The sequence below is a fragment of the Cystoisospora suis genome, assembly GCF_002600585.1.
Source record: "Cystoisospora suis strain Wien I chromosome Unknown contig_5562, whole genome shotgun sequence".
Taxonomy (NCBI): Eukaryota; Apicomplexa; class Conoidasida; order Eucoccidiorida; family Sarcocystidae; genus Cystoisospora; species Cystoisospora suis.
The window spans coordinates 992-20,306 of record NW_027158352.1 but is presented as its reverse complement, the minus strand read 5'-3'; the positions used below and the strand labels follow the sequence as shown (position 1 = coordinate 20,306).

General features: G+C 47.6%; 2 protein-coding genes across 2 annotated transcripts in view; one reads left to right on the top strand and one right to left on the bottom strand.

The window, feature by feature from the left end:
* CSUI_009350 (iq calmodulin-binding motif family) overlaps positions 1-2,180 on the top strand; it is a 10,713-nt gene extending 8,533 nt beyond the window's left edge. Inside the window, exons 7-9 of the mRNA XM_068069466.1 lie at positions 194-266; positions 1,052-1,155; positions 1,929-2,180. Coding sequence (XP_067918552.1) covers positions 194-266; positions 1,052-1,155; positions 1,929-2,044 — 293 coding nt within the window. The 3' untranslated portion in view covers positions 2,045-2,180. The remainder of the gene's footprint in view (positions 1-193; positions 267-1,051; positions 1,156-1,928) is intronic.
* Positions 2,181-4,567: 2,387 nt separating this feature from the next.
* CSUI_009349 (zinc c3hc4 type (ring finger) domain-containing protein) lies at positions 4,568-18,082 on the bottom strand. Its single transcript, XM_068069465.1, has 11 exons — positions 16,534-18,082; positions 15,143-15,262; positions 14,086-14,258; positions 12,302-13,448; positions 10,523-10,594; positions 9,965-10,041; positions 9,316-9,588; positions 8,105-8,514; positions 7,511-7,683; positions 6,753-6,790; positions 4,568-6,254 (listed from the first exon to the last, which is right to left on the bottom strand). Exons 1-11 carry the CDS (start codon positions 17,249-17,251, stop codon positions 5,283-5,285), a joined length of 4,173 nt encoding a protein of 1,390 aa, XP_067918551.1. The 5' UTR covers positions 17,252-18,082; the 3' UTR covers positions 4,568-5,282.
* Between the last annotated feature and the right edge of the window lie 1,233 nt (positions 18,083-19,315).

Genomic DNA, 19,315 nt, shown 5'->3' with positions numbered 1-19,315 from the left:
ATCTATCTATCTATCTATGCAGAAATCAGAGAGATGTCTGTATATCGATTTGGTCTCATGTGGAGTATGCCGAGTTTGTTTGTACATTGAAGGATGGTGGGAGAATATACGGAATGAAGAGAGATGCCGATGATCCCTCGGAGATGTCTAGTCTTTGTATCTTGTTTTTTCTTCGTCCCGAAAACAATTCCAGCTTTCCAGCGAATCGGGGAAGTCATTGCCCATGAGAAGGAAATCTGTAGAGATACAGAAGCTTCCATGACAAGGTTAGAAGCCTTCACTACATTCCTGTTACCATGGAAAAAGAGCACTTCAAATTCGCTTTTCCTCTCCGTCATCCGCCTCACTCGACGCGTGTCAACTTCTGAGTGAAGTCCCGCGCTAACCTCTGTGTATGTGTGTGTCTACGTATACGTGCATGGATGTCTATATGGAGCACTGTGAACACATACACAGATATACCTGTAAGTACGTACAAGCTTCGAGATGTTTCACCATAGTGTGAGATGAAGAACGGGTGTCGCAGAAATTTTCTTTTCTCGTGAGTTTTCTTCGTGACACCCCATAGGAGATGATGAGACTGTAGACAGAGCAAAATCAGAGGAAAAGAAGAGGAGTATTGAGCTATGATAGACCATACTCAAAAGATCTTCTCGAAATAGAGCAAGTGGTGGCTGTACAAGAAAATCCACGTTCCTTCGTCTTCAAGTATTCATACACATACACGGGAGAGAGATATATATACGCGTACACTGATATTCGTTGAATGAAATGATAGATAGATAGATAGGCCGGTCGTGTTTGTTGTGGGGATCTTTCTTCAGGAGTTTGTATACATAGAACGAGGGGTAGTGGTTGGGAAGGATGACGTCTTGTGACTCAAGGTTTCTCTCGTGTCGGCCTTTTAAGTTGACTACTTGTCTTTCTGTGGGCCGTTTTCCTCTCTCTCTTTTGCTTGCTTGATTTCATCTTTTTTCCATGTATTTGTCATGCACGGAGTTCATAGAGATCCGGTGTACGCAGTCGATCCATGTGTCCTTTCTATGTTCAGGATGCTTGAGGATCTAAGGCTTCAGGCTAGGAATGACATCGCTGCAAGTCGCGCATGCAGAGAAGAAATAGAAGAGCAGATTCTTCAACTTCTTGAAGATGCGTGTATGTCATCTACACTAGAGATTCATACATACATAAATACGTACATACATACGATACTATAGACAGAGAGAGATAATACATGTACCAGTTTGCAGTGTCATTTGAATTCTGTCCAGGATATGTCAGTAGGTGGGTAAGTGCAGGTGTATCTCTTGACCCCAAGTAACGAAGAAAAGAAGTGGATGTTGTACTTTCTATCTGCTCTTTCTACGTACGAGTGTGAAAGAGGAAGCAATTATGTCCTGCACATAACTGAAACGTCAAAAAGTACACACAACTGTCGAAGTCTTGAAGTCTGTGCAAGTACACATGGAGAAAGAAAGACATCTGTCTCGCTGTTGTTGTGATTCAGCGATCCGACATCCGTTATGACACTTATTTCTGGAATCGCCCCTGTTTTGTTCTCAACCTTCTATACACCTCATTCATGATTGTCAAGACATTATCTTCGTCCATTCTTAGTTTTCTTTTCGAACCAGTGATTTTTTCGCCTTTTTTTCCATGCTAGTGCTCTCTCTGTAGTCAACTCCACTCTTCTTTCGTCTTGCTTGAGAATGGAAGACATTCTTTCACTGCCTACATATACATCAGAAGAGGTGCATGCTGCACTCTTCACTTGTAATCCTCCTTGTCTGCTCTTTCGTCTTCTTTTTCTTGATTCTACTTTCTCATGATTCGTCGAGTCTATGAAAGAAACCCTCTTGTCTCCTTCAGCTCAGCTCGGAAACCACACTTTCTTTCGTTTCTTTTTCTTCTCTTTCGATTACGCGCAGGTGTGAAGGTTGAATCTTCTGTCCTGTCTAACGTGAATCATCCGAATACCAGCAATGCGAATAACTTCACCGCATCCGCCAGCGGGGGGGGAGGGATATCTCCTTCTTCTTCATGAAAGAAAGGCCTCCGTTCTCTTTTCAAACTCTCCCTGTTCCAGAGTTTCCTCTTGTTCTTGGCTTCTTCATCCTCAACAGTGCACTTCTTTACGATTCTTGTCAAGATTCCTTCATCCTCGATATCGCTTGCTGAGTGTCTTTCTTTTTATACTTTCCTCAACCAAATGCTTCTTCTTTCTTGTTTCTTCTTTCTGATCAATATCGACTTGCTAGGGAAAAAAAGAAACGCTCTCTTTCTTTCTGTCACAAGAAATTTCTTGCTATTTCCCAGAATCGTGACGAGTATTCGTAGTGGTGGTTTCTCAGTGAGGTTAAGAAAAAGGAAGACTACGGAAAAGAGACAAGACCAGGCTTTAGGGTCGTAGATGAGAGAGACAGATGAGAAACTAAGTGTCTGTAGCTGCCCGTGGATGAATACTTGGAGAGTATTCAGAAGGAAAGGCAGAATCTTGTCGGATCTGTCCACAGGAAAAAATAAGAGATGCAACACCTCTTTCTCTCGAGGATACGCAGCTACAAGCCGATCTATTCAGGTGTATGAATGCGGATACGGAACCGATCTATATCCTGTGTAAACTCCATATCTAGAGGATCTGTGGTCAGGTGTAGGTACGTTTCCTGTCTAGGCAGTCTATTTCGGTCGTCCACGCCTCACGTCTAGCCGATCTGTTCCAGGTGCATGTACACCCGATGTCTAGCCGATCTATCTCAGGCGCGCGTACACACCCTCTCTAGCCGCTCTATTCCAGTTGACTGTACACTCTACCTCTAGCCGATCTACTTCAAGTGTCTGTGCACCCCACGTCTAGCTGATCTATTTCAGCGTTCTGTACATCCCACGTCTAGCCGATTTTCTTCGGGTGTCTACACCCCGTGACCCCATGGCTAGCCGATCTACTTCAGGTGTATGTACACCCCTCGGCTAGCCTATCTACTTCGAGTGTCTATGCACCCAATGTCTAGGCAATCCATTTCAGGTATACGTACACCCCGTGTCTAGCCGATTAACTCAGGTATACGTACACCCCGTGTCCAGTGGATCTATTTCGGGTGTATGTACACCCCGTGTCTAGTGGTTCTATTTCAGGTGTGTGTACGCCCTATGTCTAGCCAATCTATTTCAGGTGCTTGTACACCCCGTGTCTAGCCGGTCTACTTCAGGTGGATGTACCCCGGTGTCTAGCTGATATATTTCAGGTGTATGTACATTCCACGTCTAGGTGATCTAATTTAGGGGTACGTATGCCCCATGTCTTTGCTGGTATATTTCAGGTGTATGTACACCCCCTGGCTAGCCGATCTATTTCAGGTGTATGTACATTCCCTGGGTAGCCGATCTATTTCAGGTGTATGTACATTCCCTGGGTAGCCGATCTTTTTCAGGTGTATTGACACCCCATGGCTAGCCGGTCTATTTCGGGTGTATGTACACCCCATGTCCAGCTGATCTGTCTCAGGTGTATGTACACCTCTTGTCTAGCCGATCTATACAAGGTGTATGTACCCCCATGTCTGCCTGATGTATCTCGGGTGTATGTACACCCCTTGTCAGGTGAAGCTGTTTTAGGTGTATGTACACCCCGTGTCTAGCTGATCTATTTCAGGTGTTTGTTCATTCCATGGCTAGCCGATCTATTTCAGGTGTGTGCACACCCCTCCGCTAGCCGATCTATTCCAAATGGATGTCCACCCCATGCCTAGCCATTTTATTTCAGGTGTATGTACACCCCATGTCTAGCCGATTTCTGCCGAGTGTATGTGCACTCCATGTCTAGCCGATCTATTTCAGGTGTATGTACGCCCCGTGTCTACCCGATCTGTCTCAGGTGTATGTACACCCCGTGTCTAGCCGATCTATACAGGGTGTATGTACCCCCCATGGCTAGCTGATGTATCTCGGGTGTATGTACACCCCTTGTCAGGTGAAGCTGTTTTAGGTGTATGTACACCCCGTGTCTAATGGATCTATTTCAGTTGTATGTACGTTCCATGGCTAGCTAATCTATTTCGGGTGTCTACACCCGTCTCTAGGAAATCTATATCAGGTGTATATACACCCCGTGTCTAGTGGATCTATTTCAGGTGTATGCACACCCCATGTCTAGCCGATCTATTTCAGGTGTATGTACACCTCTTGTCTAGCTGATCTATTTCGGGTGCATGTACACACCATGCCTAGCCATTTTTTTCCAGGTGTATGCACACGCCACGTCGAACCGCTGCATATCAGGCTGGTGATGCACATTCCATGTTGAACCTCTTTCGCGGCTGCCCTGTACACTGCAGGCCGAGCGTACTGGAGGCGTGTACACGCTCTGCACTGATCCGCTTCCAGGTGTAAGTACACTCTGCGTTGCACCTGTTCCACATGTGCTTGGAGCCCGGGTCGCCGCCCTATCATGGGAGTGTAGAACCTCACCTCGGCCTCCCTATCGCAGGTGTACGAGTGCGTGATGCTGAGCCTGTTCCATGTGTCGTTCGTATTCCTGGTGTGGAGTAAAGCAGTACCTTTCCAGAGAGGTCGAGGAAAATGAAACTGAGGGTCTACGAAGATGAACAGGCTTCAGGGAATGATCCACTGGACCTCGGAATATGCTCTTTCTTACGCAAGACCACCACCCTATAGAATAAGCGAAGTCTTTCCAGCGAAAAAGAAAGTCGTCACACCCTTATGGAGCTGAAAACCTCCGGAAAACCTGCAGAGAAGAGATAAAGAGAGACTGAAAAAGAAATGTAGACTCAGAGAAAACTGATAGATTTGTCAGGATTCCAGGAAGGAAATTCGTTCTCTACGAGCAGAAAACGAAGAGAGAGAGAAAAGATGTTATAGGGTCCAACCTTGGGGAAGGGAGTTTTGTCGCTTTCACATGCAAAACATCACCAGTGCTTCTCAGGTAATACGCGTCCAAAAACCAAACAGAGGAAAAAATCCATGTACCTCCTCACTGGCAACGCAACCAGCAGAGAACGAGAAGACTGACAGTGTTTCCATTGACTATTCTCTTCTAACACACATCCCAGCTACAACGGGGGGCTTGTGCTGAAACTTCCTTTCCCAATTTCTATCCGTCTTCTAGTTAAAATCTTGCTCTTGGCCCCTGAAACATGAGAAGACTCTGCTCCGCCTCCATACGTTCCGATCCCCCTCTTCCTTCTTTTCCTCCGCTTCTATTCCTTCTCACCCGTCCCACTGTTTCAGTTCTCTTTCCTCACGTTTTTTTTTCCTACCTCTCCCTTCTACTCATCATTCCGATTGACTGTATGATTACTGGCCTTGGGCTTAGCGCCCTTCTTCTTCTGCGTCTTCTGTTTTTGCATCAGTAAAATGTCACCTAAATTGCAACCACCCGCGCGCGGAGGTAGATAATTGTCTTCGAAGGAAGTGTCCTCTTCTTTTCCTCCTTTACCCTTCGGTGGTTGCTTATCCCACTTCAGCAGAGAAGAAGGCTGACTTGCCTTTTTCTCTGCTCGATTTGTGCCTGATGAAAGTTCACTTCTCACCATCGTCCCGTCGCCCCATCCCCCTCTCACTCCTCGTCCTCCCCCCACTAACCGTTGTCCTGCATCAAGTCCTCCTTCATTCCCGTTCCTTCTCCATACAGAGGGTGCGCTTGTCCGTGGTTCATGGTCTCCTCCTCTTTTCGCTGTCAGAGCAGATGCTGCAGCCAGAGAAGGAAAATGTTCTTCTCTCTTTCTCTGGTCGCGGAGAAACTTCATTTCTTCTTTCCTTCTCACAATCATAACAAAAGAACTGCTCTCACTCCCACCATCGACACTTCTCCTCTGTCCACTATACAGACGAGACTCGCCTTCATCATCGTGCTCTACTTCTTTTCCTGAGCTACGAGATGATGTGTATTGATTACCTTCACATGAATCATTTCCCCGTAAGACACTGATAGTGCTTCTGTCCTCACTGTAGAGGGGAGAGGACGAAGAAGTTGGATCCGCTTCTAAGGAGCGACCGTCTTCCCTGTGGTCATCTCCCTCGCGTCCAGGAAGGGAAGGGAAATTCGATAAGCCGGTGTCAGTAGGGGGATGGAGAGGATCAGCAGCAGTAGTAGACAAACTAAAACGAAAGGGCCTTTGATTATAAGGGCCAGGAGAAGATGAGGCCAGTGAGCCGCTGTGATTCAATAGCGCGGCTGCTTCTCTTTCTTCCTGCTGTTGCCTCTCTATCCTTGCCATCTTGCGACGATAAAAATCCCCCTGGCACGAAATGACGAATACACCCAAGGAGAGCAAACGAGTTACTGGAGGAAGGAGACGTCAAGAAAAGTGAGTCTCATATCGCCCTCTCTATGAAACTCGAAGTTTAGAAGGGTGATAACGGGTAAGCGCGAGAAAAAAAGAGACTATGCAAATCTTGCTTTTTCTTTCCCGCCTCCGCTCTCCACTAAAGAGAAACTACTTGTAGAGATATACGTAGGGAAGACGACGTTTGTATGGACTACGTGCATAGCCGTGTAAATGGACATCCAGTTCGTGAGGATCTGACAAATCGCCTTGAGAGTTCTCCACTAGGGCTCCTCCATGATGACAATGACAGAACAGACGGAAACGAGGCAGTAGAACAAAAGAAGCAAGGACGCACTGGAAAACCAGAGGAGAGGAAGGGATAGGAGAAGATGGGATAGAGAGAGAATGAGAAGATAGACTAGGCAGATGTAGAAAGAAGAGGAGTACCAACATGGTTCTTCTTCCTACCTTGAAAACTTTCACTGTCGAAGGAGAGAGCCACCCGCCTGAAAGTATGAGACACAGAGAAGGCGTATATACATTCGCATGTGCGTACATGTCTGAGAATGTTTTCCATCAGTCTCTTTGGCCAGTATTCTCGGCGTAATGTGAAATATCGTGGGACAGTTTTTGATCTGTCCGATCAGCAAAATCCGTCTGTGATTTCTGCTTTTCTCGCTTGCTGGAATGGGGAGGCGGAAAGACATGTGAACACCCTCGCCAAGGCGAAGTGCAGCTACAAGTGGAGATACACATGTCCAGCTTCCTGAAAGAAAGCAACGTGATCTCCACCCCCCGCCCTCTCCCCCTGTGAGAACTCCGCGGAGGGAATACACAGTACTTAGTCTCTAAACAAACTAGCTCAGTGTGGAATCCGCAAGTACCTACACCCCCGAGAGTGAACTAGATGCTTTCTTCCAATCTTCTTATCATTTCTCTTCACTGTCGTCGCTTCAAGAGCATTTCCGTTTTATATTCTTGTCGCTGTTTAACTTCTATGCGCTCAGAAGAAGATAGAGACCGTGTGTACGCATGATTTGACACGCCTTTTGGTGCTCCTTGTTTGAGTATAATAGAATCAACACCATGAATCTTGGCAGACTGACTATCATCAGAGTATGGAAGAGAACTGGATGGCGGGAGAAGAATACCAGATGTTGTCGTGAAAGCTTTCTCCAGTTGCTCTTTCGCTTATTTGAGTTCGACCCCCGTACTAGTTCACTTACGAAGATCTATATCAACAAGGGTAGCCTGCGACATCTGAGGTAGATGTCCTAGACATTTGAATCTTCTCCGCATCACTTCATCGACACATATAGGCTGTACGTCCACTACACGGACATCTGGTATGATGGCGGGTAAGTCATTTTCTTCTCCTTCTACTTCATGCAGTAGACACCTAGGGAGAAAAAAAGAGCAGAACAAAGAGGTGATGTGGCTGACAAAAGGAGGAAGCAAGGAGAGGCAGAAAAAGAGAGGGGAATGAGATACTGAGCGCCTTCTTTTCTTCTCCCTCACGTCACGGTCTCTTCTGCTTAACCGCGTGATCCAGAGAAATAGTGAAGATCACCAGGTATCTATTGCCCCAGATTGTGTGTTTTTAGGCTCCTGCTGACACACATACCCACATACAACTTCTGCGCAGCTACGAGAGTGCGTGGAAGTAGACCCAGGCATAGCTGCGATCGCGGTAACAGAGCAGACCAGATTCGACCACCCCCTTCAGTGTATTCACACGTATGTGCACAAATACACACCAACGTACATGAACGAATAGGCAGCGATGGTGATAAAAACCCTGTGAAAGGGAGACAGCGTACTTGATGAAGAAAGGATGTACAAAACAGAGCTGTCCATCCGAGGCTTGATAGAAATAGAACTCCGAAAGATTTAAAGAACTGCCCCCTCCACCTCCTCCCTTATTCTTCTCATGCCTTCCTTGCGGAATCCTAGCCGTAGACGTGCTAGCGCCGTCTTCCTCTCGCCTTCGACTCTCTCCTGCTTCTCCCTTTTCGTCTTCTTCGCACGCGTGAGAGGTCGAAGCCAACGAAGGAGACGTGGAGCGCGTGTTCGCGGGAGGGAGTGAAAAAGTTAATCCAGGAGAAGAGGATAAAGAGGAAGGTGCACCTTGTTGTTGACCTCGCTTCACTTGCTTTCTCTTCGCCTGTGATCTGAGAGGTTTGTTTTCTCTTTGCATCTTCTGCACTGCATGTAAAACTTGAATGAAATCCTGATCCGGAGACCAGGAAAAGGGCAAGACAAAGAAAAGGAAAACTCCTTCGATCCATATGCATACCACGCATCCGTGCCGATGATGAATATCGATGCATATAGATGGAGCCGCAGATATCTGACACAAAGGGCACTTCGCCCTGGGTGGCTATATACAAGATTGAGGCAGTACGATAGACTTCACAGTTGGGAATCTTCTTCAAGTCCTACTTCGTGATCTATTCCCTGTTGCTGTTCGTGGCAATGCGAAGCTTAACAACACACCATAACGCTAATCCTGCACCCCCTGCGATCTGCCTCACTGGGCGAACAGAAGAAGCACGTAAATATATGAGGAGATAGAAAGTTACCTAGACGGAACCATACATAGCTGCGTACAAACTCACAGGGACACACCCTTACAAATATACCTGTACGGACATAGATGCAGTTCTTTAGAGAGATCCGCGGACACAGGTATACACGTGAGATCCATATACGTGACTCTGGACCCACACGCTCTTCATACATCCGTGCATACCTTAGCAAGGTGATCGCAGGTGGCCAGACAGCATTGTTAAACACAAATAAGAAATGGAGGGGACAGGGGCGGGCGCGTATAGAGTGAAGAAGCTTGCTGTCACTTCCATGTCTTTCCGGGATGAACAAGTCGTAAACGTGTCCTGTAGATCTTCAACATAGACGATGAGTGAGTGGCGACAAGATAAGCAAAGGGGGAGCAAGAGCCACTCAGGAGATGTATCTACGAGAACCTGCGAGGGAATTCAGAGTTCTAGATCACAACCACTCTGCAAGATACCTGCAGGTTGTCTTCCGGCTTGGTGTCGTTTTTTTGGTTGAAGTTAGAGACCATGTCTTCTCTCTTCTCTTCTCTCTGTTGTTCTGCTTTCCGTTGCTGGTCTCCAGGACTGCTGCCCCCTGGAGTCTCTCCCCTGCTGCTGGATGTTACGGACGGGCGTTGAGATGACGACGAAGAGGAGGAGAATGAAGTAGAAGATGTAAGAGGAGACGAGCAAGCATAACAGTGGCCCGAAAACATTTCAGCCTCTTTCACCTGGACGAATTCTTCTGCCTGGAAACACCAAGACGACAAAAAAACGGATGCCCGAGCGCTGTGGATATACCCAACGCAGTTCACTTCCTCTTCTCTACGTACGTTACGACGGATCACGGCCTCAGAGAAATCAGGTAGATGCTTTACAATCCCTTCTTCCTCCAAGCCGAATCCACCCACCTCCACCTCGCTTGCTTCCACACCCCACACACACGATCTGGCGTAGATCACTCGCTGTATGGCCCTACTTGGTGCACCTCCCTTGACTTATGTTCTTTGTATGGTTGTATGTCGAGAGGCGGCATGTGTATTGTATACCGAGAACCCTGGAGAGTTTCCTGTGTGGATAAGATTTCAAGACAGAAAAAAAGACAAGAAAAAGAACACGACTTACGATGGCAAGAGCGTGTAGTGTAGATTCATAATCCGGGCTCCTCTCTGCATTCGCTTCAATCTGCCTCCTTTCAGACGCTGAGCACGTTTCAGAGACAAATCATTTGCGTGAGAAACAAACGAAAGACAATCAATAGAAAAGCATTTCCTTTCTTCCGAATCAACACCGGCATGTCTCCTACTAGTCCGTTGGTACCCTCGAACATACACGCTCTAGCTTTCCGTCGTGCGACGTATGTCGGTAGAATAGGCGGAAGAGAGCATTTGCACGACATACGCACGGCCATAGACACACGCTAGGCGCCAGGATCTGACGCCCACGGACACAAGACTTGAAGCATACACGTAGAAACTCAGCATGATAGACGAGACAATCTGGGCGGACAAGGAGGTATACACATACATAAACAGGGAGAGGTGTAGGCACTTGAGCGCACACGCCTCTACGCCAGACTCCACACCTGGGTATACGCACGTATTTGTTATAGAGCGAGAAGCTTCCCTTAGTCGATGCAGACGAACGATCTGGTTCTAGGGAGCAACAGAAATACCAGCTCACCTAGCTGAAGAGCATGGCTTTGCCAGGGCGAGGCTGGTGCATGCGTCACAGAAATGCGACCAAAATGGGATCCTGAGGAGAAAATGGACCCAGATGAAAAGAGTAAAAGACGGGAAACATTTCTGCTTCAAGAAAGGGAGTAGATGAAGAAGAGAGAAAGGAGAGACCACCGGAGATTCTCGAGAATGCGTTATCCACCACCTTGAGGTTAGAGGACATCATATCAAGGGACCAGGTGAAGCCGTGGATACGAATACAAAGAGACAAGCATATACGCGCATGTATACGTAGATATACATTCATAGTTTGACACGAATGCGGGAGTATCCGGACGCACACGTGTGGACACATACAAAGACACGTACGTACGGCAGTACTTTGACTAGCTCAGGGGAAACCATATGCGAGAGACAGATAAGAGAATGACACGAATCATTAAGCTGGGTTCGTACATGGATACAGACAGCAAACAAAGGTAACCATCTGAACGGCAGGTTGGCACTGCCGAACAATAACTCCGGAAGGAGAAATAGAGACTCATGCAAAGAGAGAGGCACAAGGAGAGAGGTAGCTGTGCAGCTAAACAAATACACAGACACAGGTAGGTTCCGCTCAGCCGCTACACCACGGAGCAGAAGTGTCTCGAAGTAGAAGAGTACTGACAAGGTAACTAGCCAGAGAGACAGAAGAAGATGAGAACTGACAGAGAACCGCAACAGGTACATAGCTGGATGTAACAGCTGAGTACAGCTTGCTTGGTATTTCGACAAAGATAGTTAGTCTGATAAACAAAAGTAGCTGGATGGGTGGATAAAACAGTAGGACACCTCACGTCATCTCTACTACTGCTAGCTTTCAGTATTGTCATACGGAGAGCTAACCGAAGATTAACGAAACGACAGCGACATATGAGCTGCCAGGAAAACTGCCAACTGCTCAGACGTCTGGGTACCTACATAGAGTAGGCGTAGGTACGTAGCTACACTGACACGTTTACTCTGAAATGAGCAGTTAGCTGGAGACAGCTACGGCTCAGCACATGACCGGCTAGCCGTCGGTAGATCAATCATCCTCCACATACCTCGCTAGATCTGGCTGACTAGTCAGCTACTACACCTGCCGCTGGACACCTAGGGTTAAGGGGAACTAGGTGATCATGAAAAACCGCTAGCCAGACAAAACCACATATAGTGCAGCTAGCCGTAGCTAGCTGGCTATGTACTGTTGAAAAGCTAGCCCAGCAGGAAAAACACCAGTGCAAGCCTGCTTTCGCAGGAGGTCCGGAAAAACTCCTAAATACACTAGGCACCTGCCATCAGAGCCAGGCCGCTAAGTACAAACCGCCTTATCTCTAGAAGTAATACCAGTGCGTAGACCGGTAACCCGCCTGATACAAACGGCCGCAGAAATAGACCAAGACAGGCACAGGTACACAGATAACCGCAGAGGGCTAACACGGTTAGCTTGACATAGCTGGGTCGAAGCCGTTAGCTACAGGCGGTACCACAATCAGATGGATAGTTATACATCCAGCTCGCAAAGCGCGAACAGAGACTCAGCCCGATACATGTAAGAAGACTTGTATAATACGTTAGAGAAGAAGGACGAGCCTGGACTGCAACAGGCACAAATTGAAAGAGAATTCTACATCTTGATGTAGAAGAAGGACACTCCATCGACGGTCGAGTAGCCAGAACGTCCCCCCCACCCAGAATGATTAGACGGAGTAAGCTTTGCATGTGAACTGGAATGAACATCGGATGTCGCTTACTGTCTTACCCAGAGTAAGGTCGCAAGATAACGACGACCTTCCATCTCTCTTGTTCTCCTCAGCGTCCTCTTGGCCTTCACCTCTCACGCCAGTACACCCGCAAGAAGAGGAAGACTGTGGCACACGTGGTGAATGGTATGCTAACGCTCGACGGGATCCTCGTCCTCCTTCTCCTCCTTTTTCTTTCGTTTTGCGTTCTCCTTCCCCTCCACTCTCTTCTTCTTTGCTTTCTTCTCCCTCTCCTACTTTGGGTTCTTCTGTTTCTCTTCCACTCCCTACCCATCTATCGTCCTTTTTCCTAACACTCTCATCCTTCTTCTCAGCGACCCTGCCGTGCTGGTCGTCCTCTCCCACAGCACGATCCTCGCGCAGCCCCGACGGAGAACAAAGTTCTCCAGAATGACCTGTTTGACAAGATTTCCGACTAGAAAAGTTGATTGCAGACTCGACGCATTGCGGGCATAATCGCTGTGTTAAACGAGCTCCCAAAGAAAGGAAAAACTCGAAAGAAGAGGACGGAAAAGAATGAGACGTGACAGCGACAGAGTCGCTAGGACTGGTATGTCCAGTTGCTGACGGGTCAGGGTGCCCGCTGGAACTGCTACACAGGATTTCTCCTGTTGTCCCCTTGCAATCATGATGACTAGCAACAGGGTTTGAACACGATGCTTCTTGGACATTCTTCTGTCTCCTGAGGAGTTTTGCACGGCGTTCTATGGCGCATGCCGGACACTGTAAAGGTAGGAAAGAACGGGAAAAGAGAGTAGAAGAAGAGGGATGATTGATGTAGTCCTGCTTTGCTCCGAAGAAAGAAAGATCGCTCTGTTTTTCTTTCTCTCCTGGCATCAGGGATGAAACAGATTCCTTTACATCGGTAGCATTGCTGTCATAAAGGTGCCGATAACTCTTGCATTCTTCTTCTGCCTCCTTCTTCTCTCCGTTATCTCCACTATAGTTAGGCGAAAGAAGGCTCTCTCTTGCTGCTGATGTGCTAGTTGCCGCAGTGCAACAAGAAGACGAGGATGAAAGGCCAGAACAGGCAGCACAAGCAGCAGCCTGAGTGATGAACGGCTTGGCTAGTTGAACAACTGTAGAAGAAAGAGGGCGAGAGAGAAGAGAGAAAGACAACACAGATCCTCTTCGGGGAGGAACAACCTACAGAAGAAACCAGACAACAGAAGAACAGACACACACCATCTCTGACCCGCTCCTTTGCTTTCCTGTGTCCAATAGAAGTTGAATCATCTACCTAACTCCGCAGACCCCATAGGGCATGCGCTGGATACACTCGAACTGAGAGAAAGACAACCTTCGATGCATTGCATGATTTACCTTAGTTCCTCTTCAGAATCACGAACTTCGACAGAACGACTGTATGCCCACGTACTGAAAAAAAGGCCAGCCCATCCAGTCAATCCGAGCGATGAGTCCATACAGACTATCATCTGCAGCTGTAACTTCAGGTGTGTGCACACAAGCACGCAAATGCTTTACTGTCCCACTACATCGGACCTTCTCTTACGACATATGCGTATTGAAACCATAGTCGGGGTGGTCTGTCTGCTGCAAGTCTATACAGATCAATTCTTGTGATAACGTTCCTGTATCAGTATACACTTCACACTGAGGTAAACTGTATTCTAAAAACAATGGAGATGTGTAACGCGTATACAGGTATGTAGGTCGAGCACGCGTACATATAAATGTATACATGAACGTGTACTTGCGGTTCGACAAGCGCACAGCATGTATACACAGAGAGCTGGCGTAATAGCGAAAGATGATACCTGACCTGATGAACGCGAGCAGGCCTTAGGTCCTTCTTCGTGATGGGCTCGAAACAAAGAGGACATCTCTGCCAGTAGCGGAGATTCTTTTTAGCTTGCGGCTGGGATGCAACGGAACTGGCAGAGGGCTTCGGTGCGAGAACTTCAAAATACTTCAGCACGCAGGGTAAACAGAAAACTGACGACACACACACACACAGAGCGCGCAGTGAAACTAGCCAAACAGACTGGAGATGCATGCAACCATGGCTAGAGAGAAGGACAGAAGGAAACGCGAAAGCGAATGGAGGTCGACGCTTGCTAGGCCGCAGTCCCGGGCATCGCTCTACAGCACGGAAACACCCTACTTTGAAGAGAGGAAGAAAGACCACATGTATTCTGTTCTCCAAGATGTTGAAGGATGCTGATGCATGACCAAGGAATGCACGCGGACTAACAAAATCCTCTCGCTATCATCACCATCCGGTTCTCCGTTGTCTCTTCTTCAACACTCGTTTCTGAGACCTATACATGGGTACACGTAAAGTACATACAAACGTAGACATACTCTCTATACAGGTATATATACATATATATGCAGATCATGGGTAACGCAGAATTTTGAGAGGCTTCCTTCCTCACATCCACAGACCCAATGAAGTCCGACTGGTTCTGCCACACATCCTATAGGGACTTGGACCTAACTGGAGATCATACATTTACATATATATATCCGCTTTCAAGAATGGAAGACACCGAGACAGGCGGGATGTGCGTACAGTTACGTAGATGTGCATGACGGGAAGGAAGCGTGTTATGCGTTTTCACTGATAGCCTTCCTGTTATCGGAAAGTCATAACATGAAACCTCTTTTGTCCCTATCGATCGATCACTTCTCCCTATACCCAGCCCCTCTCTTCTTGATGCACTCGCCTGACACCGCTATCTTCCACAGAAGAATGAAGGCATGTACGAAAACACGACCCTTCTTCCAGCTCGTCGCCACAGACAGCCCACACGTAAGAAGCAGTGACAGAAAAGACTAGAGAGGAGAGGGGAGAAAAACGAAGGAAGAAAGCTTACTATGTCCGCACTTCCCCACAGTAGGCGCCACCATTCCTTCAGGCTGCTCAAGACAGAAAGGACAATTGATCGGATCTTCTGCACTGCTCCAAGTTTCGACCTTCACAACCTCAGCCCAGTCTGGGCACAAAGAACACGAAGAAAGCGGATGAAGAAAGGCAGGCAAAAAAGATGAAGAACACGGTTAACCCTATGGAAAATGAAGAGGACAAGAGAAAGGAGATTGAGGAGAACCTCACACACGAGCTCAACTAGAGAAGGGAAAAAAAAGCGGGAAAAGACAGGGGACGGAGGAAGATGAGACGGAAGAAAGAGGAGAAATGAGAAAGGAGACAAACACGCTGCTCAAGAACGATAGATAGGACTAGGCTGTGTTACCTTGGGTGAGATGAGCGCCGAAGACAAACGACATATACACGCAGACTCAGACGTTGGACGAAAGAGGCTACTCACAACACAACAGCAGGAATCTTTCCCTCCGTCTCCTCTCGAGCACGTCAGAAAAAGAAGAAAACCAACGGAAGTCGAAGGAAGAAAGCTCGGAAGGAGACAATCGGGACGAATGACGAAGCAAAGAATTTGTTCCGAAGACAGGAGAGAATGGAGACTTTGCACGCACGCATGCAAGCAAGACACGAGCCATACGCAGTGAAGAAACTCGTCCTTCGAGACATCTGTTAAGACGAACATATCGAACAGGCGTGTGGTCACGATGACGTCTACAGGGAACACACGTACGCTGTTCTGGTGAAGAAAATAGAGAGACAAGGGCTTCTTCGCCATGTGCGGGTGTGCGTCGGGTGTACGTACACTGCCTCTATACGTCACTCTTGATAGCATACCCAGGCTGAGATGGTTTTTCTCGAAAAGAAAAGACGGGCTGATGAATGTGAAAGACAATGACATCCTCATTCCTGGACATCGGTCCCAAGTGTACGCACACACATATACATAGGTACACGACTATATATGTGGACGGTGAGAAGTATCAACAGACCCGTTTGTATCTATATAAATGTGTGTATATACACTTGTAGAGCTCCACATACCCAAGCAAGTGGTTCAGTTGGCTGGACTCATCCACAGTGTGTACCTACATAGCTGCACTTGTACAGACATGCTCGTCAAAAAGCCTCCTGCTGCTTTTGTATCTGTCTCTTTGTCTCTCTGCCGGTCGCCCTTCTGTCTGCTTCTATCTCCCTGTCTATACATACACAGATATGTACGTGTAGTGTGGTATGTGAGTATCGACTATGTGCCGAATGAGCTAAAGAGTGCATGCGTATTGTGGGTAGAAAGATGTGCCACACGGAGTGACAATGGAGAGTGAAGCGACTTCCGACTCTGCTAAGCAACAACAGAAAGAAACGTCCCAACTATCTTAACTTTACCGATAGAACAGTCAGGGTTATAGCCAGCATCAAAGACACTCTTTTCATTTTGTACGAAAACCCGGCAGTTAGCTAGGACAAATCGCTCCTTGGAGTAGAACTTATTAGATGAACGAAAACCTCCCATCGACTTCGAAGTTCCCTTCGTCAAAGCGTTTTTGTTCTCTCCTCTCTCTCCACTCCATCCTCTTCCTGTGGAAGGTACATACGGCTTATATGTGAAGAAGTGCTGAGGTGAGAGAAGCTTCTCTTTCGAAGAAGGACGGTGTTGTTCTCTGCCTCTTCCTCTTCCTCTGCCAGCTATCGAAGGACCCGCCGTAGAAGGGACTACAGTACCACGAGGAGGACTTCCTTCAGGGGGAGAATCAAAGATGCTAGCGTGTCCCTGGCCAGCTCGAGGGGGGCTCGTGCGGAACGATCTAGGGTTGCGAGGACGAGCAGACTTCTTGTAGTAAGCGATGTTTTCACGAGCAGACGGAAGAGATTCAGACAGGTAAGAGGAAGGAGTCGGGGATGAATAAGGAGAGGTATGAGGTGAGGATCTCAGCCCCGGTTCTCGCGTAGATGGAGAGGAAGAAAGAGAAGAACCAGGACGGGGAGAAGTAGAACAGGGAAGAGGAGGTGGTGGAGTAGGAAGAGAGGGAGAAGAGGAAGATGGGAGAAGTCTACCTTCAGCACGGAGAGAGGACGGGACGAATTCAGTGGCATCAGCTCTCATTTTGGCAGCGAGACTGTGAGGGAAAAAAGGAAAAAGGGGGAGAAAGAGATGGATGAAAGAAGTGAGAAGGCTGAGGAGACAACACGGAAGTCAGATGAAGGAATTCAGAGCTCAGTGCTTAGTCCTTGACTACGACGTGGCTGGCGAAAAGACCTCTCCCGCTTAAGAGAGGGAAAAGAAAAACGCGGCTCCCTGAAGAAGCAGGAAGGAGAGCGACCGAAAAAGAAAAAGAGAGAAACAGAAGGAAGGGAAAAACTGCAAAGATATGAATTGAAGGAAAATGACTTGAGAGAGACAAATGAGAAGGAGAAAAGAGCGTAAACATAGTAACCTGCAAAGAGAAGACTGATGAGTAAGGATAAGAGGAAGAAGAGAAAAAGAGGGGAAGTAGAGAATAGAACAGGAGAAGGGGAAGCGAGTTAGGTACTCTCACGGCTAGACTGTCTGGAATCTAGGATTGTCCTGCTCCAAACACTAATGAAACTTGCAGCATTGGTTTCTTTCAGCTCGGAAAGAAAAAAGAAAAGAAAGTAGGACAAAGAAGACAACACACCAAAAGAAGAAGAGAAGAAGGAAGAGAGAAAGAAAGGCTCGGATACCTCTACGCTTCTATGCTTTACCTGCTCTCGGACACCTTGTCTCCTTTTCTTCCCCTTTCCTGGACCCTCCCTCCTACGTAAGCAACAGTTACTTCTTTTTCTTCTTTCTTACTTCCTTTCTTTTCCTGCTCTTTGTTGAAAGGCCGGATCTGATTCAACGTGAGATATCCGCAGGAAATCTTCGCTGTCCCGCGCTTCCCTCGCCTCGACCGTTTCTAATCGTTCTTTTCTCTTTGTCCCTAGTCAGGCCCCCGCTCACGTGTGCCCGACCCTTTTTAGTCTTTTGTAACGATCCAAGGAAGTGCAAGAACCTCATTCAAGCGTAGACGCTTGCATCTCTAGGCAGGTTTCTCGTACACACCTATACAGGCGGAGATAAGGAGAGAGAGAGACTGCCGGAGACATGGAGAGAGAGGAGTGAGAGCCGCGCTGTCGTCGCGAGGAGGGACTGCAAGGCCTCCATCTTCGCTTTCACCCTCGGTACATTCTGCGTCTGTATATCCGGTAAATGGATATAAGCGCGACTATAATGCACACTTCCTCACCCGAGGCCCATGTATACCTGCATAGAAGTGCGGACGAACACCCGAGGCACGGGGAAAAAGGAAGGTATGCTCAGCAAACCTGTCGAAGAACGGGAGAAGTGAATAGAGCACAACTAGGACTTCTCAGTGTATCGGCCAACAGATCTGGGGGTTTGATGATACCAACAGAGAGGAAGTGTCACAAGAGAAGACAGAGAGTGAAGCGCTGCTCTTATCCGACGGGAGACCTCGTCATCTCGTTCGCCGTCGAGATGACGAGGTCTCACGGCGCTTCTCAGGCTTCCGTTCCAGTTTTCCCTTCTCTGTGCTCGGCTGTGTGCGAGTACCGCTCATCGGGGTGGTATCTTCGTATGGTTCCCACAGTGGAATCTGTTTTTCAAGGAGAAGCATATTTGGGTATAGGTAGCTTTTAGATGGACCTAGGAAGAGAACGAACTGACCCGTTGTTGGTACAAATATATGTGAACAGATGGAGAGAGACGGTTAGCATGAAGAGTCACAGATGATGATGACGATGATGGGCAGACTTCTCTCCTGTTTTCTTCGTTTCTAATTCTTTCGGTCAAACCGGTACAGCAAACCGAGTCAGTGAGTACGTCTGCGTGCTTGTCAGTAACGTAGAGTCACAGAAAGCCAGTGAAAAGAGGTGTGCGACACAGTCCACGGTTTCTGCTTGGTACATGTATACATCTCGGTGTTTCGATGTATATATCGACGGATTTTCGTGTGCAGGTGTACATCTAGAAGCAGTTCTGCCTGTGTAGGGGAGAGAGTTAGAGGGGAGACAGAGACTAAGGAGCCACGCGCACTGCTTTAAGCCACACTAGAGAGCACGCAGTAGTCGATGTGTAGGAATACAATCCATGGTTTGATAGACGTCGACTCTTCTACAAACGGTGAGTGAGAAAAGTGGTGCTGAG